General features: G+C 45.5%; 1 protein-coding gene across 5 annotated transcripts in view; it reads right to left on the bottom strand.

Moving 5' to 3' along the window:
* ABCA2 (ATP binding cassette subfamily A member 2) overlaps positions 1–27468 on the bottom strand; it is a 264957-nt gene that overhangs the window by 80755 nt on the left and 156734 nt on the right. For all 5 annotated transcript variants that reach the window (XM_040324468.1, XM_040324469.1, XM_040324471.1 and 2 more), the window contains 9 exons: positions 18965–19132; positions 18788–18884; positions 16264–16437; positions 14998–15100; positions 11168–11282; positions 10178–10368; positions 7765–7915; positions 3519–3723; positions 2503–2667 (listed from right to left, as the gene is read on the bottom strand). In XM_040324468.1, the coding sequence (XP_040180402.1) occupies positions 2503–2667; positions 3519–3723; positions 7765–7915; positions 10178–10368; positions 11168–11282; positions 14998–15100; positions 16264–16437; positions 18788–18884; positions 18965–19132 (1369 nt within the window). The remainder of the gene's footprint in view (positions 1–2502; positions 2668–3518; positions 3724–7764; positions 7916–10177; positions 10369–11167; positions 11283–14997; positions 15101–16263; positions 16438–18787; positions 18885–18964; positions 19133–27468) is intronic.

The raw sequence follows: 27468 nt of genomic DNA, 5'->3' as shown, positions 1-27468 counted from the left end.
CTATTTAGGACAAGATACTTTCTACCTTTCTTGCTATGGTGAGACTTCTCAATGATGATTCATTGAGAAGCCAGAAGTCTCACCAGGGGCCCTAAGCAAAATGACATGTCAAATTAAAGTTGAGAAGCGGGTGGGGGGCTGCCAAAAATGACATGTCACATCATTAAAATTGAGAAGTGAGGAGGGGGGCTGTCGACAGTGACATGTCACATTAAAGATTAAAGTTGAGAAACGGGGGGGAAGGGGGTGTTCTGCTGTAGGAAAAAATTACATCTTACATACAAGTGAGAAGCGGGGGGTGCTGACTTCTTACCTCTTCTCCCATGCAGCCAGCAAGTTGAGAAGTGGGGTGAGGGGCCGAAAATGACTTCTCATCAGGCGGGCCTCTAGTAATTTGGGGGCCCCTTCGCAGCTTTGCGGGGCCCTAAGCGGCTTGCATAGTGAGCCTATAGGGTGGGTTGGCCCTGGGTTAGTCTAAGGATTGTCCCAACTTCGCTACAAAAACAGATGTTGTGTTTTGTGTGACTGGGGTGGAACTGAACAAATGGGGTGTGGGGGACTTGGAAGTCCATGGGTTGCAGGCGGACTGGGAGCCAACCAGGGCATGGCTTTATAAATTAAACCTGTTCATGCAGTATTTTAAAGCTGGGGGCATAAGCTTTAAATGCTCTACAATTAAGGGATCACGTGCATGTGTGCAAAACTTCAACCGGCGCTCGGTCCCTGATGTCAGTGCTCAGTGCCTCAGTATTAACCTCTTTCATGGTATACTAATAGTGGGGATTTTATATGACGCCAAAAGGGTCATACTAACAAGACCTACTCACAGAGTGTGTCTTCAGATGCAGGGTCACAACTAGGGTTGTGTCACAGCTCTGGACCAGGAGAATGCTCTGTGGCTAACTCAGTACATTCAGATCTGGAAGTGCCACAATGCAAAGCCCAGTGCCCGAAGGTCACATCTGAAGTTGGCCCCACAATTTTCCAGTCCAGGTGGGTCTCGGTACAGCCTCCAAAGCCAGTGCTGAGAAAACACTAATCCAGATAGCTGCCTATAGGAACCATTACAAGCAGCACTGTAACAAGAATCTTGACTGAAAGCAATATTAAATCCAAAAGCAAACATGTATTATATTGCAGCTTACCAATTCTTGGATGTAATAGATGCATTATCTTTTATTTTTAAACTGTTTTATTTTATTTCTACCTGGCGATCCAGACAGTTGTTTTTCAACAGAACACACTCTCCTGTAAATGCAGCAGTTACAGTGTTGAGACAAACCATTTAGGCCCCATGTACATGAGACTCTGCTAAACTTACGTTCAGCCTAGGTTCACACTGCTGCGAATTCAAAATCGCATTTTGCAGCGATTTTGCCGCGATTTCGGCCGCAATTTAATGTAAATCGCGGCCCGAAATCGCAAAAAGTAGTACAGGAACTACTTTTTGAAATCGCAGATGCGACGTCGCACTGATTAGGACAGTGCCATTGCCGACAATTGCCGCCGATTTGAGATGCGATTTGACATGTCAAATCGCATCTCAAATCGTTCCAAATCGTACCCAGTGTGAACCAGGGCTCAGAGGCAGTTGGACGCTTTTTTCAACTGCTCCTGAACTCATTCAATGTTATCCTATGTGACCATGTGCACAGTCTTGTTTATTGCTATTTTTAGGCTGTTGCGTTTAACAGCCTTTCTTTGAAAGCAAAAAGAATGGGTTCAGACGCAGAAGTTTTCTAAGTTTCAGATGCAAAACGCGACTAAACGTGGCTTTTTTTTTTTGAACGCTTCTAAAACGCAAGCGTGGCAAAACGCCCCTAAACGCGGCAAAACTGAAGTTTTAAATGTGGGTTACCATCTGTCAAGTTTAATAATTTAGGAGCAGTTGTAAAAACGTCCCGTGTACTTGGAGCCTTACGGTTGACACTGTTCAGGAAGTATTTATGCATTTAAAACATTTATCACAAAAATATATTTTTTTTTTGCTGTAACTGTTTGTTAACGGCAGTGTAAGCTTTAATTTATTAGTGTATTTAAATTTGCTAGTAAATATAACACTCCCCTCCTCCCAGACTGGCAATGTTTCTGCCCGAAGGTGCCACTTGTGCTCCTTCATCCAAAGTGGAGGCACGCTAATATAGGAGGTGTGTTACTGGCAAGATCACCAGGTAAAGACAGGTTAAAAAAAGCCCCAAAAAAAAACCAACACAGCCACCACATCTATGGATAGGTAAGCACTAAAATATTAATTTTTTCGGTTTAATAATGTTTTTTTTTTTTTTAAGAAAAAATAGAATCTAGCTAGCTACTGAGCACAAATGAAGCGTCCGTCCTCCCTGGAAACTAGCATGAAACTAAGGAATGCTGGGAGGTAGGTGACAGTATAATAACCCAACGGTCTTTGAATTCCTCTTGCACTACAAGACATTATACCTGAATACCATTAGTGTACCGTTATTCTTTAAATATCAGTATAATGGAAGATAACCACTCTCTTACCATGACGGCGACTCTCCATAGCACAGGCTTGGTCTTCTTCCATGATGCTAAGACGAGTAGGCCGGGACCAAGGCCACGTCCACTCCCATGTTTCTATTCGCCCACTCCCAAGCCAGTAAGACCTCTGCAATGGGAAGTACCAGGGCCGAGGAAGCCCATACATCCCTATAATACAAGGAATCTTTTTAAGCTATTTATATTTATTTTCTTTAATACAAAAGAATATTTGTGTTTTTTTTGTCATCTTAAAGTTCAGCTCTAAAACTTGATGCTATTGTCTGAAGTATAGCCTTAAAGTGATTGTAAACCCTGTTACACCGCTTACCTGTAGGTACCCTGAATATCTCCTAAACTTGCACAGTTTAGGAGATATTCAGTATATGCGCTGCTGCTGACATCATCGGCGCATGCGCACAGAAGAAACAGGCCACTGGTACCGTTTCTTCAGGAGTTGTGCTTCTGCGCGCATATGCGGGAGTGACGTCATTGTGGCTCCGGCCAATCACAGCGCCGAAAAACCCAGAAGTAACTCCGGTGGAAGATGTCCGCACTGTACTCGGAGGGCCGACACCGATTCAGGGCATCGTTCTAAGGTAAGTATTTCATAATGAACTAGTATGCAATGCATATGCCTTTGTCTTGCAGGTTTTTTTTTTTGTTTTGTTTTTTAAGATTACAACCTCTTTAAATCTACAGGAGATTGTACATTCAAATTGTAAAATGGCTGGCTAGCTTAAGAAGTAACAGGACAACTTTCAGGTAATATTGCTTTTTTATGCTATTTATGTTTTATGTTTATGTTTTTTTATATTTATTAATAGTCATGTCATGTCCCAGTGATGAAGCTACCATAGATCAGAGCAGAAACATGCTTTTAAGAGGTTGGCATGTCAAGTTTTTTACTTCTATTAACATATTACAAACCAGTTTTAGTTAGGTCTACTTTCTACTTCTGACTCATAAAACGACACAAACCCTCCCCCCCAAAAAAACTTGACAACAAACCCAAGGTTTACCTGGATGAACAGCTTCAATGTACCACGTCAGAACACCATACACCACTGCGTCTATAACAAGCATCATCATAGACAACATAAGGTTGAAGTCATCTCCTTCCACCGGGGACTGACTGAGGGTTTTCCATTGTATGCCAACCCCTGCCACCTCATAGAGCGCAAAGTACTTGGAGCCGAGACCAAAAGCTGTTGTAGACATGAGAGACTGTGTAGGAAAATGCACAATTAAAGGCTTTAGCAGAATGAGTATATAAAACAACCATAGTGCCCTCATTTCAGTCCATTTATCAACATCATCACAGCCATTGCCAAGCATCACCTGTAAGCTGGATAGTGGCGGTGCATCCATAGAGGGCACAGGGGCGCCGCCCCCTCTCTCCTGCACCGCTCTATCACTAATAGATAGATTCTTGCAATGCATGAATCTATCTATTGTCGCCACTGCCACCCCCTATTCTGGTGTCCGGCCCTTTGTTGGACGCCGGGCATCTAAATTACAGCGGCGGGGGTGTTTTTGGAAGTGCCTGATTAGAGCCGTGGGCTCTAATAGGCTTCCAAATTGGTAAACAGTGGGCGCAATGCTCTGCGTTCGCTGTTTACACAGTGTTGTGTTAGAGAAGTGAATAAATCACTTCACAAACACTGACCCGCCTCTCAGCCAATCAGGTGCACCGGGTCTGGTTACCCGTCACCTGATTGCCTGAAGCAACAGGCGCTGTGATTGGATGCCTATCAGGCGTCAAATCATAGCAGAGAAGAGGACGGGAGAAGACATTGAGGACTCAGAGCGTGGAGGACAGCGCTGTGACCCGAGACAGGCAAGTGACGGGCGTGGGGGGCACACTCTCTGGAATTGATGGGGCACAGTGCGGGAATTGATGGGGCACACTGGTGGCAATTGATGGGGCACACTGTTGGGCAATTGATGGGGCACACTGGTGGCAATTGATGGGGCACACTGGCTCCAATTGATGGGGCACACTGGCTCCAATTGATGGGGCACACTGGCTCCAATTGATGGGGCACACTGGCTCCAATTGATGGGGCACACTGGCTCCAATTGATGGGGCACACTGGCTCCAATTGATGGGGCACACTGGCGGCAATTGATGGGGCACACTGGCGGCAATTGATAGGGCACACCGGTGGCAATTGATGGGGCACACTGGTGGCAATTGATGGGGCACACTGGTGGCAATTGATGGGGCACACTGGTGGCAATTGATGGGGCACACTGGCGGCAATTGATGGTTATAGTAGCTGCGTTTGATGGCACAGTGGCGGCAATATATGGGTACAGTGGCTGCGTTTGATGGGCACAGTGGCTGCAAGTGATGTTTTTTTTTTCATCCCACAAAAATTTTGAGCACCAGCCACCACTGAAGCTGGATGAAGTGTTTTTAGGGAAAAAGTACCAGTGACTTGGTTAGCATGGTACTTGGTACAGCTAAATTCAGCTGTATGTTCTTCTGTGTATCACTGGGTATCTAGTGCAAAGTCCTTTCCTGTCTTCAGAGATTTTTAATATATAACCTGAAAAAGCTGGTCAAGGGCATGCTGCAAAGCCTAACTAATTTCTGATAAAAGTCCAAATGAACTCTAAAAATGTATTATTCCTAATGGACCCAGATTGCATATGCAGTAAAAGTATCATCTTCTTTTATTCGTAAGTGGTGCAGTATTCTGGAGAGTCGGACCACGGCTCTTTCATATAAAGTAACAGCCTGGTTCTTCTGTGGTCAGACATACCACTTTCCCCCCCAAAAATGTTACATTAATTGGCAGTTGTAGCAAGCAATCTGTTGATTGATGCACGGTTTAGAAAAGGGGAGAGTGTCAGAGTCGGGAGAGACAGGCATGATAGACCCTGTTGTCCAGCTTACTGCAGTACAGGGCATTTTAACCCTTGCCGCAGGATTTACAAATTAAAGATAAAGTGGAGTTCCCATAAAAAATAAAAAAAAATCTGCCATTAATGTGCATATAATAAATAATAATAAAAAAAACATTTGGATATTTTTTTTCTTTTACTCACCTTTAAATAGCTGTTGCTATGTGGTCCCACGAAATCTGCTTTCTTCATCACCTCGGTTCCTGTCGTCATTTCCGTCGGTGCCTCCGCTCGCTACTACTGTGTGTCATCATTTCCCAGGAGTCAGTGCTCTTCCCCAAGGGCTAGAATCGTGGGACTTCCAAACCGGAAGTGACGCAATACAGGTGACCGCGATATTGTGTCAATCTCGCCTCTGTTATCGGCAAGATTGACACCTGTGAGCGCTGTTGCGCTGGCTCGCTCATCGGGAAAGGGTAAACTCGTTTTTTCCTTTCCCAATGAGCAACCAGCATTGCCAACATTGAGACCGTTTTCACACTGGTGCGACACGACACTCGTCCTATTTTGCCCTGAGACTTGAAGCTGACATGCGTCCGACTTTCAATTAATGGGGATCAGATATGTGTCTAGTATAAATCATGAAGGGGAACTCCATGCCAAATTTTTAATAAAAAACTGGCATGGGTTTCCCTCCATGAGCACCCTTGTTAAAGGGGGCTCCCAGATTCTGATTAGCCCCCCGCCCGCAGCCCCCGACAACCAACGGCCAGGGCTGTCGGGAAGGGGCCCTTGTCCTCATCAGCATGGGGGCAAGGTGCAAAGCACCCACCCCCCATGTTGAGGGCATGTGGCCTGGTACGGTTCAGGAAGGGGGGGTGCTCGCTCATCCCCACCCCCTTTCCTGACCGGCCGGGCTGCATGCTCGGATAAGGGTCTGGTATGGATTTTGGGGGGACCCCCCACGCCGTTTTTTTGGGTAGGGGGTTCCCCTTAAAATCTATACCCGACCCAAGGGCCCAGCATGCTCATGGAGGGGAACCCATGTCTGTTTTATATAAAAAATTGGGTGTGGAGTTCACCTTCATGATTTATACCAGACACAGCCCTGTCCCTGACAACGTCCCCTCCATAGAGAGGGAACATTGTCGCTTCTTTCTCGCGCTCGCTGCAATAGGAAAATGTGTTTTTCCTATTGCAACGAGTGCGAGATTTGCCGAGAACCGAAACACATTCTCGCCGGCAGGTACTGTAGCTTGTTACAGTGTTTTTGTTTTCTTCGTTGTCATCACAACGGGCGGGCACTTCCGCTGCCTCCGCCCGTTGTGATGGCAACCCAAGAGGTTAAGGATGCTGCGGTGCGGTTAGAATACGCGAGAATAGGGCGGGACGGGACAGTGCATGATGGTCGCAGATCATCACAGTATCCTGGAAGTAAGTGCTTGTGGGCATCACATGCCCACAAGAAAAATGGGAATGTCCGAGAACAGTTTTTAACCACTTTAGCCCGGACCATTTTACTGGTCAATTACCGGGCCACTTTTTGCGATTCGGCACTGTGTTGCTTTAACCGACAATTGCGCGGTCGTGCGACGTGGCTCCCAAACAAAATTGACGTCCTTTTTTTCCCACAAATAGAGCTTTCTTTTGGTGATATTTGATCACCTCTGCGGTTTTTATTTTTGTATGAACATAAAATCAGTAATTTCTCCCCCTGAAAGAACCGGGAGCTATGTGTTTAAACACACAGCTCCCGCTCTGTCACGAGTGATCGCGGGTGCACGTGATTTTGCGCAGCCGACCTGAGCTGCCGCCGTAAAACTACGGTGGGCGGTCGGCAATCGATTAAAAGTGTCTTTCTGCTAATACTCGGGAGATCGGCGGCGGATTTTAACAAAGTAGGTGAATGTATATACACAATATGATTGCCTCATGAAATATATTTATTCTAAAAAATTGGTTAACGTAGTTGGAACTCCACTTTAAATAAAGAGTAAAAGAAGAGGAGATGCATTACTGAATATGCAACCTAGAGGCATTCCATTAAATTATAAGTGTTCAATTGGGCTTTAATAGCTCTCTCAGATTTTCATTTTTGTGTGTGACCCCACTGAGTAACCATCCGTACAGCTAAAGGAGAAGTCTGGCAGTCACCAAGGCTGAAAGGCATGGCCAGAAATAAAGACATTGCCAGGAATTGTAACCCTTCCCCACGGTTCTGAAAATGTGTATTTTTCTGTGTCACCATTTGAGAGATTTCCCATCACAGACAGTGCAGGGAAGTCCCTCTAATGGGGAAACAATCAGCATTAAAGGCTGACAGAGGCTGAAATGTTTTATTTTCTCTTCCATTTCTCCGCTGCGTGCAATATCAGGACAGAGAAGTAAACCATGAGCAGAACAGAAAATACTCACAGCAATACACTTTTCGAAGGCTGTAATCTTATCATGGGCCACTTCCTCTCTGATGGCCACATACATATAGGGGACGTAGCTGAGGAAGTAGATGATTCCACCACAGGCAGAGGCCAGCTTTGCTTTGGAGTACAAAACGGACACCAGGAAGCTGCAAATGTAAAAGTTATGATGAGTGACTAGCGGTACCCAAGCTATACTGTGTGCATCAGGCTAGATCCTATAAAACATATTTTGTGATGTGTTCCATTAGCATCATTAGATAGGTTATTTCAAGTTAGTTTGCCTCCTGTTTTCCCAAGACCAGACCAATGAATTTATTGACATTATTATGCAACTAAACAGAGAGAGATCAGCTGTGGACAGGACAACCTTGTTACCTCAGAGCCATTGTCCAGAGGAACCAGAAATTACTGCAAAATTAAATCAAACTCCATTTTTAATACATCATCTCTATATATGATCATGTAGCATCTCAATATATGGCCATCTGTGCAGTTAGGGAACTGTTAATGTCTGGAGCATTAGAAACAGATAAGCATCTGTAGTTGCTGACTGGTATGTACTTCAGCACAGCAGATGCACAGAGGGTAAAAACATAAGGTCACCACACTGTCTGGATACAATCTGGGGCGTGCGTATGCTGTAGTGTTAGGCTTTTGCCGTGAACTACATTCACAATCGATGCCATCAGGCTCTGCCTATAGTTTCTGAAGATCCAAATATCCCACCTCATTCTTAAATGACCAGTCTATCCAAAAGTGATATTTTAGGTATAGGTGGGGCAGGGGATATCTTAATAGCATCATGGGCCCCTGGGCAAAGTAATGCTCTGGGGCCCCTACAATGGAGGCAGTGCATGTAAACAGACATCAAGTAGGTAGGAGGCAGACAAGTGGAGCTTCCCCCTTTTGGGTGGAGCTCCGCATTAATTACATGAACAATCATTCTGTACAGCAATGAGGGAAAATACTATATACATAAAGTAACAAAGCTGTCCTGTGCATAAAATATATCTGCTAGATTGATGCCTCCCCAGCACTATGTCCCCTCTACACCCCAGATATCCCCCCAGCACTCTGAACCCTCTACACCCCAGATATCCCCCCAGCACTCTGACCCCTCAACATCCCAGATATCCCCCCAACACTTTGAACCCTCTACATCCCAGATATCCCCCCAGCACCCTGACTCCTCTACACCCTAGATATTCCCCCCAGCACTGTTACCATATACCATAAGATACCCTTGGTATTGTGACCCCACTACATCCCTTATACCCCCTTACACTGTGGCCTCTCTACACCCCTGATACCTCTAGCGCTATAGCCACCCAAGATACCCCAAGCATTGCTACCCCCTATACATCCCCAGATCCCCCCTCAGCATTGTTTTCCCCCATACACCCTTGATATCCCCTAGCACCATTATTCCATCAATGTAGTAATTCCTTTTCCAGTGGAGATTCAGCACATGTGAACTTTTGGCTATGTGTCCACCTCCAGCACTGGACTCACCTATACCAATCAGGCAGGCAGAAGGAGAGGCGGAGGAGGGACCATCCCTCCAGGCATTTCAAGCCTTTCAGTGCAAACAGTGCTGGACAGCTGGACCAACCATGACCCAATCCACAATGCTACTTCTGCAGGTGGGCTCTCAGTGCTGCTGACTCAGCAGCTCCCACTCCAGCTCCTAACCGGCAGCCTTCGGTTTCCGAGCATTCAAGCTGCATGGGGCAGGGGCAGAGCATCACTGGTGCTCCAGCCCTGCCCCTCCCTGCTGGCTGTGAAATAATAGGTATCGTTCTGCACAGCACGGAGCACCGCTGCCAACCTGCCTCCCCTGTGTGTCCATCACTCTCAGTGCCATCATGGGGCCCCCAATTTTAGAGCAGGGGGGCCTCAAGGACCAGCTGCTTTGGGCAAAGTGCAGGAGCCCCCCATGCAGCTGGGGCCCCTGGGCAGTTCCCAGGTGTGCCCACTCATTAAGACAGCCCTGGGTGGGGCCTGATGAGCTGAACCCCTTGTTACATGTCCAACAATGAGATAATCCTCCTAGCATTCCCAATTATGTTCCTTTCCACTTAGGAGTTTTGGGTTTCGCCTGCCTTATGAGACTGAGGAGGCATGAAGTTCGGCCCTGTTCACAATATAGGAGCAGCCAGAACTTACAGGGTTAAACATTGGAGCAGGCCAAGGTTGTGATACTGAGCCAAGTAAGCAGCTTGGGTATGGAGGGGGCTTTAATGGTAGATCAGTTTTGCAGAGTGGACAAGTGAGCTTTAGTTTTGTTAAAGGTACAGCTGTTTAAAAAAAAGATATCGTACAGATAGTACTTAAAGTGTAACACCACTTGTAGCATTAATGTACATCTCCTTATTATAAAGTCAACACTTGACATTGACATTCCTCACCAAAACATGATGGTAGCAACAGCGTAGATGGAGAGGAAGAGCCAGATGATAAAGACATTGCTGTGTTTGAGAACCTGGCCATATTTCAAGATGCAAGTCAGAGCTGTCACAGAGATAGAGAGCTGGACAAAGCCTGTAATGAACCAAGCCACCCAATGAACAGCGTTATTCAGTCCCATCATCTTCATCACCTGAAGGAGGACAAGAAAAGACAATTAAGTTGCAGCACTTGTAAGAGCCGGTTCACACACATGCGGCACGACTTTGGGGGCGACTCGGCAAGGCAATCTCAAGGCGACCTGAGAGGCAACTTGCAAAATGACTTCTGTATTGAAGTCAATGCAAGTCGCCCCCAAAGTAGTACAGGAACCTTTTTCTAAGTCGGAGCGACTTGCGTCGCTCCTATTAGAATGGTTTAATTGACTACTGCGGACCGCGACTTGTCAGGCCCCTGTGTGAACCGGCTCTTAAGCAGCCATTGACAGTAAATAAAGATGTAAATTGTTAAACGAGCCCAAAGAGCAGCAATGGGTTCTTACTAACAAATGGCATAGCTAAAAGTAGCCCATAGTTTCTTTGTGTGGTTGATAATGACCCCTGAAGGTGCTAAAGTGTCAAACCAAACCTGGCAAAAATAGTTATGAGAATCTCCAACTTTCTCCAATTCTGAGTTCTAGCTCAACTTGTCCTTGCTATCCAAAAACCCATTACCTCTACTATCTCGCAGTCATACACTATGATTTTCTATGAAGCGTGAAAAAAATGCTTAAGCTAGAATGTTAGGTTACGAGGTTTGCCTAAATATCGCCTCTACCAACAGGCATCAGAACAATAAAAGTTGTTCTGATTGGCTTTTTGTGGTTACTACATTTTACTAAATCTCAGTTATCCCAATTGTTGGCTATATGATAGGCATCACACAAGAAACAAACAATACAGTAAATTATGTGAGTTTATGTAAAACTCTTGCCATATTTTCCAGTAACTTACCTCCTTCAGGCGATGTTCCTTCTCTGCCACAATGTGCTGGATCATCATCGCCACCGAGTACACCCAAGAGATGACCATACACAGCGGCATCATGTGTTCAATCACAAACAAGAAGCTGTAATGACATGTATAATCATATTATTTTTTGAAGCCTATGTACAACATGCTCAGAGAAGCACTATTACTTCTAAGGCAGGGGTGACCAAACTTTTTTCAAAGAGGGCCAGATTTGATGAACTGAACACGCATGAGGGCCGACCATTTTGCCCGACATTCTTTGAACCATTAAAATCGACCGAGCCCCAATACACTGCCCAACAAGAATGCTCTTGCCTTTGAGGCTGTGTGTGGTGAAGAGATGAGCTTGGGTGTATTATCTCACCATTGCAGCCTCACCATTGCCTCAGTGCAGCCTCACCATTGCCAGCCTCACCATTGCCATCAGTACAGCCTGATCAATGCCATCAGTGCAGCCTGATTGATGCCCATCTGCAGTATTGGAAGGGACAGAGAGGGTGGCGGGCCAAGCGCCAACAGATTACATACAGGACAAACTCCTGTTTACTCAGTGGCCTCCTATGATAGACAGAACAATCATCCAATGGCAGCCCAGGAGACGGGACATTCTATTACAGATGCCGCCGAGTAAACAGGAGATTCTACTGTATGTACTGTGATGGCACTCGTCCCACCCCCTCCGAGGCAGAGCCAATAAATATGATACATATCTTTTGTGGTCCTCGGGCCGGACTTTGGACATGCCTGTTCTAAGGTATAGCTAACAATGGAACTTTAAAATGTAATTGGTGTATTATAATGGCTGTAATCACAAAAAATTCGTGCAAAATCTGGTGCAGCTGTGCATAGCCACTTGCTGTCCACGACATGGCAGTCCTACTGCTACAGGGTGGCAGCTGTGTGCCGGATCACACATATATATTATATATATATATATACACACACCTGGCTCTTCCGGGAAGGGGACTCGCTCCCACTGTAATTATACCACAGCAGGAGCTGATCAGCAGGTAACCGCGGACTCAATGTCTGCCGGCACCCACCGATCATTCGTTAGGGAGGCAGAACAGCAGTCTGTCAGTAGGGAAGGCATGGATCCATGCCTTCCCCTAGTAAAAGCACCTCCCCACACAGTACAAAAAAACACAGGCTAGGCAGGCAGTTAACCCCTTCCCTGCCAATGTCATTAGTACCATGACAGTGCATATTTTTTAGCACTAATCACTGTATTTGTATCACTGGTCCCAAAACATATCAATTAGTGTCAGAATGTCCGTCCCAATATCGCAGTCCCACTATAAGTCACTGTTCACCGCCATTACTACTGGTAGTGAAAAAAAAATCCCATAGTTTGTAGATGCTATAACTTCTGCGCAAACCAATCAATATACGCTTATTTATTTTTTTACCAAAAATATGTAGCAGAATATCTATAGACCGAAATTGATAAAGAAATTAATTTTTTTTTATTGGATAGGTTTTATAGCTGAAAAGTAAAAAATGTAGTTATTTTTTTCAAAATTCTCAGTCTTTTTTTGCTTATAGCGCAAAAAAAATAAAAATAAATGCAGAGGTAATCAAATATTACCAAAAGAAAGCTCTATTTGTGGGGGGGAAAAAAGAAGACATGCATTCTGTTACGGTACAGTGTCTCATGACAGCACAATTTTCAGTTAAAGAAACGCAGTGCCGTATAACAAAAAATGGCCTGGTTAGGAGGGGGGTAAATCTTCCGGAGGTCAAGTGGATAGTAACCAATCAGCTTCCAAATTTTTAAAAAAAACCTAATTGAACAAGCTGAAGTTACAAGCTGATTGGCTATCATGCGCAGGAGCACCAAATTCTGAGTGCTCCGGTCTCCCCCATAGTGTGTGTTGGCCACTTAAGAACAAATGATCATTTTTAGACCTGAAATCTGAACTAACATGTTGCACCCAGCCCCCCCCCCCCCCCCCCATGGGACGATCGGCCCACACTTTCCCCATCAAGCGAGTAGCACTTCCCTCCGGGTTACGGGCATCGGCTTCTCGCGCGTCTCCTCACGGCGGCCATGCCTTTCCTCCTTCTAGGTGGCAAATAGGATCTTCTGTCTTTTCAGCCAATCAGGTGACGTGTCTGAGGACACACTTGGCCGGGAAGAGAATCAGTGTGACAATAACGAAAATGTATTCGCTATTGCCACACAACTGCTTGGGCTCAGGGTGCAGTGCTCTGCGCTCTAAACCCATCCTTTTTTCTATATCAATGAGTACAAGCAATTCCAAAGGTTTGAGAGATTGAACAACGTATCAAAGGTCTGTATCGCAGTACAGAAAACGTTTTGGGGAGAATATTTGACATCACATAACCTACACACCCATTACTGCTGGTTACTCCCTCTCAGGGACAAATAATGAAGAGTAAAAAAGAAGGTTACCCAACAAAACTGTATTTCTGCACCCTAGAGGCAACAATAAGTAACTTATGGTTTTCCCCATCATTCCATATGAGGAAGGAGGGGGCAGACCATGACAAAATTACCGTGAGACCAGTATCCTTTGTCCCAGTTATCATGAGATCAGTGTGATCTGGTGATACGGGTCCTAAATTGAACAGGAAAAGGTTAGTGAACATTGCACTAGCTTAAAGGAACCAATTTAGAAAATAAAAGACGAACCTTTACAACCCATTTAATACATTAACAAAGAGTATGAAAGAAAAGTACTGAAAAAAAAATCTAAGAATAATAAATTATTACTTTAAAGCCCAAATACAGGCACACTTTTTTTTTAACTTTGCATAGACTTGGAAAAAGGCAACATATACCAATCAGTCATAACAATATGACCACCCACCTAACGTTGAGTAGGTCCCCCTTTTGACACCAAATAGCCCTGACCTATCAAGGTATGGATGCCACTAGTCAAAGCATCAATCTGCCCCCACCAGCTTGCCTTCTTTCCATAGTGTATACTGTTACCATCTCTTCCCAAGGTAAGTGACGCACACACACCCAGCCATCCACATGATGTAAAAGAAAAAATGTGATTCATTAGATCAGGCCACCTTCTTCCATTGCTCCGTGGTCCAGTTCTGATGCCCATGTGTCCATTATAGGCGCTTTTGCTTGTGAACACAGGTCAGCATGGATACCCTGACCAGTCTGCGGCTACTCAGCCCCATATGCAACAAGCTGCAATGCACTGTGTGTTCTGAGGCCAAGATGGCAGCTTCTTTGGCTAAAAACAATAGGAGGGTTTAGTTCCGCTTTAACTTTTTTGCAATCTGAGCTACAGTTGATTGTCTATTGGATCAGACTGCATTGGCCAGCCTTCCTTCCCATATGCATCAATAAGCTTTGGCCGGTGGTTTACCAGTTTTCCTTTCCTGGAGAACTTTTAGTAGGTCCTGACCGCTGCAGGCCAGAATCAACCTACAAGGGTTGAAGTTCTGGAGATCCTCTGACCCAGTTGTATAGCCAAATCCTTACGCTTGCCCATTTTTCAGCTTTTTTCTGCTTGTCACGAGACGATTAATGTGATTAACTGTAATTGTCAGTTATCGGTATAAAGATCCGCTTACTATAAATATCTGTAAATTAAGAGTCAACCTCTCTCACTGAGAGACACCTGTCAGGACTCCATAGTTGTCACCTTTATTTTTCCTCCACTAATTGGTGAGCCAGTAATCTGGAACAAGCATGTGCATATCAGGTGCTGGAATACCTCATTTGCATTAGCTTTTTCTTAGATTGGTGACTTCGGGTCTATTCACAAAGCAATGTTTGCATTGAGCACAAGTAAATGCACGTGAGGACATGCGTTGTCACTTACTCATCACGTGTGTAACAGGGATAAGGAAACATCTGGACGTAATTCCCAGGTTCCACCACATCGCGCCCCACAATGGTACTGATTATCGCCCTATCCATCATATCTGCAAAGAGAATGGGTATAGGAGGTTACTTATTTTTAAATATCACCAAACTGGTAATCTGAGGCCTTATACATAGACATGCTTTTAGGTACTTCAAGAAGCTATAAAATTAACCTATGTGCTCTGACATTCATCAAGAGATGACATTTTGCAGACATGATGTGTCTATAGATTGCTAACAATAGAAGGCTTCCAGTTGGGTAAAATGGTTACTTACCCCTACAAACTTCAAGTGAATGTAGAACCAAAACTTTTTTTTAGTGCAGACTGTGTCCCTTGTTAAGAAGATTTCCCCTCACTATTGGCCCTGATGACCATTGTGTTTCTGGTACAGAAAGTTATGGGACATACGAGTGACAGGAACAGGAGGAGAAGAAAAATCTTCCAATGGGTAATCCTATTCTGGTGACATCTGGCAATCCCCTCACTTGGGAAGGATTTCCTCTAGTTTTTGGCCATATCTCTTGGACAGGAAGTAAAGGTAAATCTCCCCCATAGGACACAGACATTCAATACTCTTTCCAAAACTATAACAGATAAATTAGGCTATAAAAATGCTTTAATAAAACATAGGCAATGAAAAGCCCTACACATTTATTAATTAAATGACTCTACTTTGCTGCTTGAAATGTACCAGGAAAAGCAGAGTCGTGCTTTAAAAGAGAAATTTGGGATTTCTTTTTTTTAAAGAATTATACTTACCTAGGTGGAATCAGCACCGGTCCCATACTGTATCTGTCCCCTGCCAGCTCTAAGACTGAGAACCAAGCGATCAAACACCAAAGATCACTCAGTCCTCTGGGCTCCATGAGCAGAAAGCTGGTGACGGTCAGTCACTGCTGTGTACTGTGCCCCCCCCCCCCACGCTTACTGCTGGGCTGTGGGGAGGAAGGGGAGGGCAGGAGCAGCCGGCTCAGGCTTTTTACCAGCCTGGGCCGGCTCTGTGACATCAGCTGACAGTAGGCTTTAGCCTGTTGTCAGCTGAAAATGGGTCACGGGAGTGCAGAACAAACTGCACTCCTGTAATCCATAGGAGAAGTACAAGCAAACAAGCTTTGGCTGTACGTCTCCTTTAAACTTCAATATTTGATGCCACTAACTACTAAAAACTAATATTTACAGTACAGAAGAAAAGACTTTGACAATGAATGAGCAATAATGACCTTGGATCCAGACAAAGCCATATAAGAAGTAGAATCTTCCCCCCGTATTGGGGCCTGGCCTCCAGTAGGCCCGACGGATTTCGTTTGTCTTTTCCGTAAAGCTGGAGTTTTGACGAATCTTGTACATGACATGAGGAGGGAGTGAGCCATCTGGCTTAGTCTGGAATACCACACCTGTAAAATGAAATGTAAAACATTGTGGATTATGACACCCTGTCGGTATGCTAACATAAGTAAAGCAAGTCCTACCTATAAAACATTGTAAATACTCACCTTTCCTGCTGCCCCACACAGTCGAATGCCACTTTGAATCTGAGAAGGCTTCATGTGAATTCTACTGCCAAACCGACACATCTGGGAATGTCGATCTCCTAGTTCTTCCACAGCCCTCACTGGTTCTTTAACCACAACCTCAAGTGTGATCATAAGTGTATCTCACTGATTCCTCCTGCTGACCTTCAGTTTATGTCATTATGGGAATCTGCAATGATATGAGGTCTGCAGGAGGAACAAGTGAGAGCTGTGGGGGGAACCAGGAGACTGATACTTCCAGTAGTAGCAGCTTTCCAACGAACTTCTCATGAAGAACTCTAATGCCTAGTGCACGATTTCCGACGAGAAAAGATCCCATCGGAATTTCCAAGGGGAAAGCCGAGAACCCGCTCGGACAGTCTTTCCCCCTACACACGGACGGTTTTCCCGACAGGAAAACTGTGATGGAGCTTTGGTCGGGAATGCCGGCCGTGTGTATGCTCCATCAGTTTTTCCCATAGGAAAACTGCCAAAAACCGCCGGGCACAAGAGAGCTGGTTCTCTTTTTTTATCCAGCGGTTTTTGGGCAGTTTTCCCGTCTGAACAACTGCGAGGAGCATACACACGGCTGGGATTCCTGGCCAAAAGCTCTCCTCGCAGTTTTCCCGTTAAAAAAAACAGTCGTGTGTACGAGGCTTAAGGTTCGAAACAGTGTTTTGTGGCAAGTGCAGAACATTTGGGAGGTATTGCACACACTGTTTGACAGCCAGGTTGTTCTATATGGCTGCATAGCATAACCAGGAGGACAAAAAATTCAAAGTGTGTAATTATATTTAATATTTAACTTGTATTAATTATGAATGGAAATAAAATCTGACAGCTTGGATGGCCAAATCTCTCAATGTGGCTATTGTATTTTGACAGACGATCCACTTAAACATAATCCAGTGAACGACTGCAGAAAGTCAACTTTGTGTAGGCCTCAGGATAATAATAATAAAGGCCAAGGAACAGACAGATCAGAGATAAAGTTAGGGGCGCACGAATGCATGAATTCCAAGGACGTGATTAGAGCCAGAGCTCCAATGGGCTTCAAAATCGGATGGGCACTGCGAACCGTGCCTACCCAGTTGTGTGGCAATGTTGAATAAATATTCACTATTTTTACACTGAACCTCCTCTCCGCCAATCAAGAAAGGGGGGGGGGGGTCCAAAACCTGTTTCCAGATTGGCCAAAAGGAGAAGCATTCCAAATGGCTGCCAAGGAGGAGGGAGGAGAAGGAAGCCACTGAGCAGGAGAAGGGGAAGCCGCCCGTGATGCCCGTCACCTGCGGAGGAGAGAAGGGGAAGCCGTCTGTAATGCCCACCCCCCGTAATGCCCGCTATAGATGGTGTAGGTGCTCCAAACCCGGCCGACTGCCCACAGCCACCCCCCCCCCCCCATAAAAAAAAATTACCACCAGTCGCCAATGTTTTTAAGAATAGTTAGACTAGGGCTTTTCTTCCACTTTAAAGGTTAAGTTCACCTTTTAGAACATGTTATACCTGTACTTAGGGTGTACCATGTTCCAACACAGCAGCCTCCCCCCTCCCCCAACTCCCTGCCTATTTCCCCCTGGGCAGCGGGCAGGGATTCCTTACCCTCCACCCACATCATTCATTCACACGGATTTGTAATAAAACTACAAGTCGCATCTTCCACTGTGGACTTTTTCAATAGCCAGTGAGCACGCTGATCAGTACGCTCGTAGTCCATTGACACTTCCTCCAGCTCTGTACCTGAAAACATGTACAGAGGTACAGGCACAGAGCTGTAGACAGTGTCTGCATGATCTTGATTTTGCATTAACAATGCTTTGTAGTCCTGTAAAAAAATAAAATAAAATTGGAATGCAATTTTTTTTCCTGCAAAATCATGTGAATTTTTTTAATTTTTTTTTAACATGAACTTATCCTTTAGAATTTTTTTGCCAGTGTCCAAACTTCCTGTAGGTGGCAGTACAAACTTATACAGCCATGAATCACTACTATGCTATATTCCTCAATGAACAGTAAAGATTAACATGTTTTACAGGTGGCCGTGATGTGGTGAATCTGCATTTTGAGGGTAAAGAAGTCAGCGAGGAAGCAACATATCACCTTCTCACTGTCTGTTAAATGCTCTCTGACAAGCGATCTGAAGGCAGTAAAGGTACACATGTGAACATGCCCTAAGCATGTAAAGTTATGTGTCTGGAGTTCTGCTTTAATGGTATTTATTTGAGGAACTCACTTGCAAACACAGTAACATTGTCATGGTACGCTTGGTTCAGGGTGTAGTTCACTATGCTGTCCTCGTTGGGGAAACCTTTAAAGATGTCCACACTCACCTAAGACAAAAAAAAAAAAGCTGGTCATACTAGACAAGTCACAGAATGTGAACAATGGTGTCCAGGAGTCTTCGTATTACCTTGGACATGAAGTGTGTCCATCCACATGCCGCGTTGTCGATGGTATCCAGCTGCTGCAGCAAGGTGCTGGTATTGAGAGCGGTGAAGTTGGAGCTTAGAATGCGGCGGAGAAGCTCGCTGTCAGAGGCATTTAGGAGCTCGGGGTGTTTCTGCAGATCGCTGGTAATCTGTGATAAATTGAATCAGATAGTGTGAGAATGAAAGTGACAAGAGACAAGGGACGAGTGCCAGGTTTTCTGTAAAACGTGTCTGCGACATTGGCTGGGGACATTCTGCCCAACCTGAAATGTCTTCCTACAGTAAATGATTTTACCTGCCTGTCCATTCTTGATATTTTATCATCTTGTTTTATAACATTGAAGCCGAGTTCAGTCATATCTGTTAACATGTGAACAGACGTGTGAAGTCTGCAACAAGCAAAACCACACGTTCTTTTCAATGTAGTACATAGTTTCTCTCATTGCTGAATGACTTGATTGGAGGTTCTTTCTATGTGTAATTTTTTAATTTTTATGGGTTTGTCGCTCAATTTGTCAGAAACCTTACTTACTGACTGGTGAGATAAAAACAAGTACAGGCATTTTTTTTTTTTTTTTTTAAATCGGACTGATAGTAAGTGCAAGGGGTCTCCAAGATTCTCCTTATGCTAATGCATCAACCGCCAGGCAACAGCAGCTTTTACTCCTCAGGCTCAAGAAACAGCCTAGAGATTGCCTTCTTAAAAGTTTATTGCAGATAAAACTAGATGAGGATTAGGGAGGAGGATGCTTTCAAAAAGCGTGAGGACATCATGTGCTATGGCTACGCTCTAAATGCTTTGTCACATCTGCTGGTCCCGATGACGTCAGATGTGATGAAACACATAGGGCAGAGCTATCATTTGTGACATCATCACGCTTTTCAAAAGCAAGAAGTGATTTTATTATTTCCCCGGATTGATTGTATGCTTAAGCGCTTTTTACCTCGGAATTTGTAAGTAGTCTGTACATGATTTTAATAGATATTATATACAGTGTGAGGGGTTAGCTCGGTAGCGGGGTGTGTGACCCCTTGGATGGGTTCACCACACACTGAATTTATACAGACTGGCAGTCAAAGACGGTTGAAAACAAAGTTTCTGGTTTATTTTTCCATCTTGCTGGAAAATAATTGCAAGCATCCAAACAGCATAAACAAAACCAAACATAAAATAAATCCTAGCCACGTTGGGCGTCTACCTTCCACACAGGAACCTATCTATGAAGTCTAAAACAGCCTACCGCTGGATAGACAGTGCTGCTCATACAGCACAAACAATAGTCTTTTCCTTTCTATAACACAGGAAAAGGTCAATGGCCTCCTCACCTCATCAGGAGACTCTCTGGCACTGCTCTCCTGTTCACACAGCCTTAGGAGTGACGCAGCCAATTAGTGGTTATCCTCTGGGCTACTTTATAGAGGCCTTTAATTGCCTCACTCTGAACAGCTGGAGTCTTCCAACGGCCCTTAGCCTTCCTGGCTATTTCTGGCAGCCGACGCCTAATAATGATTGGTGTATTGTCTAACAAGGCAGAAATGTATGTCCCGACTGTGACAACACCCACAGATTTACCTGACTTCCTGTCACAACAGTTTTATGCTATGTGGTTTCCCCGGCTTCTTTGCATGTGGACATAAAGTATCTCTGTTTGCAGATGTGATGCTTATTAAAATATGGTGGTGACTAGGAAGATGTCCATCTCCCATACCAGCAACCATTGTGTCTTTTTGACTCTTTCCTAGTTAAAGAGTCAACTAACTCTGGTAGGAGTTTTTTTATCTTACACACAGGTGGTGCTACACTCCAAGGGCGCTGTGGTGTCTGCAACATCAACTAATTGTATGGAGCAAGATTCCCTCTACTGATTCACCTTTTGTTTTGGGACTACTCAGATTACTAATAGTTCTCTGTGGGACTACATTTTTTTTTAATCTTACAGTGTATCAGCACTGGATTCAATTCACATTTACTGTATGTCTATACCTTATATAGGTTTACCTTTTAGCATGACACTTTGGGTTTACCATTTATTTATATACAATTAATATCAATTGTTGTGCAAGCTGCTTTTATGCTTTACAATGCAATGTCCTGTTTATATGTACCCCTCCTAGGCTCCCAAGGTCTTGCAGAAAAGATAGGCCCCCCAGCTAAGCACAGCTGGGACCTCGAAGAGCAGGCTTGACCCTCAGCAGGATGGCCAGGAAAAGCTAGCAGCCCTCCTGGCTGGGAACTTCTCCACTAGGGAAAAGACCTTGCTCTCTGAGTCTCAAAACTATTTATGTTCTCCCCAACCACCATCTGGGCACACCTCCCCAGGGTGTATAAATACCATAAATACCACAGCACTACATTTATTAGGTAATCCTAGCAGCCTATCTAGGAGGGTGCTACATAAGAAAAAGCAAAAGGTATCTGAAAACACAAAAGGACAAAAGTTGGACCATTACCCATAGGTGCTAGCAGAGACAACTCGCTGACATTTCTAGGACTGATAAAGGGTATATGTTTTTTTCTTAGTTTTACTTTATATTATATGTGACATTTTCAATTTTATGAGTGGCAACTGAATGCTTTTTCCTGAATGCTGGCCGTTTTTGTGTTTGTCTACCTCTGTCATACTGTAATACAGTCAAACATATGAAGCAATAAGGGTATAAAGATAAGAAAGGCACATGGAAAAGTAAATAGTTATTACAGTTACAATATTAGCTCAAAACAGGTGCTCACTAAAAATGCACCATTGTTTATCTTAAACCAGTTACCGCATATACTCGAGTACAAGCCGACCCGAATATAAGCTGAAACTTATTGACTCGAGTATAAGCCTAGGGTGTCCATCTGCATGCCTCACTGTGTCCATGCCTCACTGTGCCCATGCCTCACTGTGCCCATGCCTAGACTGACGTTTAACATGGGAGTCTATGGAAGGAGTGCCCGGCTTTAAAAAAAAAATGGTGCTCCCCAGCTGTGCACACTTGTAGAAGTCTAATGGAGCTACATTAGGGCCAAGTTCCGGGTCCAGGGGAACTAGGACCGGCCGGTACCGGGTCCCCAAAATCACCAGAGAAATGACCATTTAACACGGGAGTCTATGGAAGGGGTGCCCGGCTTTGAAAAATCAGTGCTCCCCGGCCATAGGTCCCCCGGACAACAAACTTTTCACACTTGCAGAGAAAGAGTGGGCCTATATGTGTGCCAAGTTTGGGGTCCAGGGGACCTACGACCGGCCGGTACAGGGTCCCCAAAATCCAGGAGAGCAGGCTCAAAAAGGTGACTCGATTATAACCCGAGGGGGGCATTTTAAGCACAAAAAAAATGTGCTGAAAAACTTGGCTTATACTCAAGTATATACAGTATCTATTTTTAAAATCCCTTCATGCATTTTTAAACCTTTCAGTCTGTTTTTATATTAGCTTCCTGCAGCTCCCTACACGGCAGGAATAAGGCTCCATTCACACGAGTGCGATTTCTCCTGCATCTGCTGTCACAATGCAATGCATGACAATGGAAATCACATTATTCTGTGTAAAGCGCTGCACAAACTGTTGGTGCTATATAAATCCTGTATAATAATAATATTCTCTATGGTGCCCTTTCATACCAATGCAGCATGATGCAGCATGAATTTTGAAAAGGGACAGCAATGTAAACCCATCTGACATTAATTCACTGCAGAGGCGGCTAGTGGAGAAGGTAAGGAGATCACAGGGTTGACCTCATCAGTCTGCTGCTCCTGTACTATCCAATCACAGACAAGACAGTCTTTGGCCAGGCTGTCATGACAGAGATGTTTGGATATGAAAACTGGCTGACCAGATTACAATTTGTTGCCATGAATTTTAGCTATTTGATTTCACTTCCTCTTTAGCTGTAAAAGGAAGAAGTTTCACCATCCTGGCAGGAAGCATGACAGGTGTACAAATGACAAAACTTACAGAAATAAAAATTATTGTGCAGGCAACAAAGTTTGTAAATGCATATATACAGTATATGTAATGCATTAGCTGTCAATCTTGTTTACACCAGTTTACCTGGAGATCAGACAAAATAAAAAAATGACATACAAAATGCATGCATATACGATCCGTGATCTTACAACAGACACCTATTATATTTTTCCTTAAAGTGATTGTAAGGCCCTTTCTCACTGGGGCGGGAGGTGCGTCGGCGGTAAAGCGCCGCCATTTTCTAGCAGGGTGGTTTTACCCCCTGCTAGCGGCCAAGAAAGGGTTAAGACCACCGCAAAGCGGTGTTCCATTGATTCCAATGGGCGGGAGCAGTGGAGGAGCGGTATACACACCGCTCCAAAGATGCGCCTAGCAGGACTTTTTTTCCCCTCTCCTGCTAGCGCACCACTCCAATGTGAAAGCCCAGAGGGAGACACAGCAGCAGCTGTTTAGGGTCAGTTTGCAGGCACTATTTTTAGCACAATAGCGAATGCAAACCGCTCCAGTGTGAAAGGGGTCTAAAGGCTGCAACTTTTACCTACAGATAAGCTTCCGTTTAGGACAGTGGTTCTCAACCTGGGGGTCGGGACCCCCTTGGGGGTCGAAAGACAATTTGCCAGGGGTCACCGAATCCTTGGCTGTTCCTGAAGCCCGCACCGATCTCCCAGCCTTTTTGCGGCCGGTCTCTGGAGCCTGTGGCCACCCACTCAGCCTCTTCCCAGCTGCCTATTCAGTTCACGGCATGGCTGGGGGGGGGCAGAAACTAGAGGTCAGCTGACTGGTTAAGGAATGTGAAGGGGGAGGGGCTGGAGGAGACCCTATCTGCTGATTTTGGCTTAGGTGTCACTGCTGCAAAACACCACAAAGCCGTAGACACAGTGGGTTAGATTCAGATAGGTTAGCGGATCTTTAGATCCGCGTAACCTATCTGATTTACGATCCGCCGGCGCAAGTTTTTGAGGCAAGTGCTGTATTCAGAAAGCACTTGCCTCTAAAGTTGCGGCGGCGCATCGTAAATCCCCCGGCGGAATTCAAATTTCGCGGCTAGGGGATGTGTAGAATTTAAATCAGGCGCGTCCCTGCGCCGAACGAACTGCGCATGCGCCGTCCCCTAAATTTCCTAGCGTGCATTGCTCTAAATGACGTCGCTAGGACGTCATTGGTTTCGACGTAAACGTAAATTACGTCCATCCGTATTCGCGACCGACTTGCGCAAACGACGTAAAAAATTCAAAATTCGACCCGGGAACGACGGCCATACTTAACATAGGATACGCCGCATATAGCAGGGGTAACTATACGCCGGAAAAAGCCGAACGCGAACGACGTAAAAAAAAAAAACGCCGGGCGGATGCTCGTTTCTGAATCCGCGTAACTCCACATTTGCATATTCGTCGCATATACAAACGGAAGCGCCACCTAGCGGCCAGCGTGAGATTGCAGCCTAAGATCTGACGGTGTAAGTTACTTACACCTGGCGGATCTTAGGGAGATCTATGCGTAACTGATTCTATGAATCAGTCGCATAGATCCGACCGACGGAACTTAGAGATACGACGGCGTATCAGGAGATACACCGTCGTATCTCTATCTGAATCTGGCCCAGTGAGTAACACTATCTGTGATTAGAGTCCCCACTACAGTTCTCAGATCAGTAGATGACCTTGATCAAGAGCAGGTAAGTTGGCAGATCAGAACCTCCCCCAGCACTGCCACTCATCCCAACTCCCCGCCAGCACTGCCCCTTGTCCCATTCTCTCCGCCCCCCCACCAAGGAGTAAGAAGGTATAAAAATTGAGAATACATGGAAGGGGGAGGAACAAAGAAAATGGGAGACAAAGAATAAGAGAACAAGAAAGACGGTTAGAGAGAGGGATGGGGGGGACTAGGAAATGGAGCTAAAAGGGAAAGAAAGGAGGACAAAGAGAGACTGGTACATCCTAAAATGTACCATAAGCGGTTTTAATACTTGTGATACATTTGCCTATATGTCTCAGTTTACTGCTCCCTGCTAGGCATGAGTAGAGGTAGAAAGGAATTTCATGTGATTCATTCCTCTGACAGGTTATTGACGTGCTAATGTCCCCTCACTATTTCTAAAGGTTAATTGATCTATTGTGTTGTGTGAAGGAGAGCTGGGTTTAAGTGGCTTGTGTTAATTATTCTGATTGCTTCATTGTGGTAATTATCTCTCTATATGCGGGGTCGAGCGGTCTGGTTGATGTATTCAGTACAGCTAGTGCTCAGCGTCATTGATGTCATTGTCTAAAGAAAATGTGTTTTCAGCATCGGCCCCGTCGTGTCTACCTATAATCTGTATGGAAGCCCCAGTGTGAGGGGGGCGGAGATTTGTCATTGTAACAGTTTTGGAAATGACATATAAGCTGTGTGTTATAACATTAAAGTCTGTGTTGTTCAAGCAGTAAGCTGGTCTCATGTGTGGCTTTCTGGGCGATTCCAGGGATATCCCTCCTCGTGGAATATTGGGGTGATTTTCGTTATGGGAAGAAGGGAACGTTGACGGGGATATCATACCGATACCGTCACAATTGGTTGGTAGCAGTGGGATTTTTCCCTTCTATTCCCCTTCACACCCGGATTCCAAGCAGACACTGGAAGAACTACTGGAAGTTCGTGGAAGGATTGCTAGCAACAAAACCAAGCGGGTCATCATAGCAGAATCAATGGAGCTAGACCAGGAGGACGGGATTGCAGCAACGCCAGCAGTACAAGAGATGGAGACACCAGTGATTCAGGAGGAGGAATCGCCAGCCAACAAGCTAATGAGAGAGAAGCTAGCGTGGTTCGGCCCGAACCCAACGCCAGATGTGGTACTGAAAGTGATGGACATGTTAGTAAACGCAGAGCTACAGAAGGATAAACAAATAAGAGACGCAGAGCTACAGGAGGATAAACAAATAAGGGACGCAGAACTACAGAAGGCTAAAGAAATAAGGGACGCAGAGCTACAGTTAAAACTGGCAGCAGTCCAACAAGCAGCCGCACCTTCTCCGAACAGTGAGTACAGCACAGCAGACGCAAGGAAGATTCCGTTTAGCGCTTTTAAAGCTTTTGATGAAAAGGACTGCGAGATTGATAACTTCCTGGCGGATTTTGAGCGACAATGTAACCTGCACCAAATAGCTAGAGGAGAGTGGGTTGCAATATTGTCAGGCAAACTGTCAGGCAAAGCTTCTGATGCTTTCCGGACCGTGCCAGATCAGGATATCCATAGCTACGCCAGGGTTAAAGAAGCGCTCCTGGCTCGTTATGCAGTAACCCCAGAGTCCCACCGACAGAAGTTCAGGGACTCACGCAAAACCACGAAAGACTCTTACGTGGAATGGGCATGCCAGCTGTCCCTGTCGGCCTCTAACTGGGTTAACAGCAGCCAGGCCACCACCGCAGAGGACATTTTGCAACTAATGCTCCTGGAGCAATTTTACAATCACATCCAGACGGACGTCAAGGATTGGGTGAGAGATCGCAGGCCCATGACTCTACCAGAGGCCGCGAAGTTGGCGGATGAATATGCGGATACTCGCAAGACAAACCAGGTCACACCACGGGTACAACCCCCACAACCAACGGCGCCCTCACACCCACCAGCCGCTAGATACCAACCGCCTAACAGACCGATGACATATAGCCCTCGCTACCCACGCCAGGAGGACAACGAACAACGCTGCTTCCGGTGCAAACAGTTGGGTCACTTCAAGCAGAATTGCCCCATGAATGACAACACCAGGTCAAATTGGTCTCAACCTGGGTACCGCCCACCAGCAGCAGCCCATTGTGTAGACTCAGCTTGGGATCCCCAGGAGCTGGGTCAGGAAGAACCATTGGGCACCCCTTACGAAGCCCTCATGGTACAATCTGTTATTACGGACAACAGGGAACACCATTGTCAGCTGGTCATGGGCGACAGCCATGAGCCGGAGGGGCCTTGGAGGGAGCTGGGCAGAAAGAGGCACCGCCAGCTACCCTCCAAGAAGAAGAGGTCCTGGAAGTCATTTAACCAGCGGACCTGGGAGGAGAAAAAGCGACTGGAGGAGATGGAATCGCAGCGGGCGCCCCAGATGCGGGCCGAGATGTTCGCCAAGGGCCCACCGGTGGCCCCTTACACCACCACCCAGTTCCTGATGATGAAGGACCACGTGGAGAGCCTGCAGGACATGAGCAAGCAGGAGCTGATCCGTGAGTACATAGAGCTGGAGGAGTGCATAAGCCGCATGGAGGAGGAGAACAACCACCTGAGGTCACAGCAGGCTGACCCCCCCAGGCTCCATGAACTGGAGATGGAGCTGGAGAAGCTCCAAGAGGAGAACCGGTGGCTGCGGAGGGAGCAGGGGGTGGCTGACCTTATGGGGCTCTGAGTCCCCTTCCCCCCCCCCCCCGGACTCTGAGCACCAGTGCTACAGCATTTCAACAAATATAACTTTTTCTTTTTATGAATCTCCTGGGATTGTCACTTCAGAGCCATAACCTGCCCCCTCCCATAGCGGGACACCTAGACGGCGGCGCACAGACCCAT

The sequence above is a fragment of the Rana temporaria genome, chromosome 9, assembly GCF_905171775.1.
Source record: "Rana temporaria chromosome 9, aRanTem1.1, whole genome shotgun sequence".
In the NCBI taxonomy this organism is placed as follows: domain Eukaryota; kingdom Metazoa; phylum Chordata; class Amphibia; order Anura; family Ranidae; genus Rana; species Rana temporaria.
This window is presented reverse-complemented; position numbering and strand designations above follow the sequence as displayed.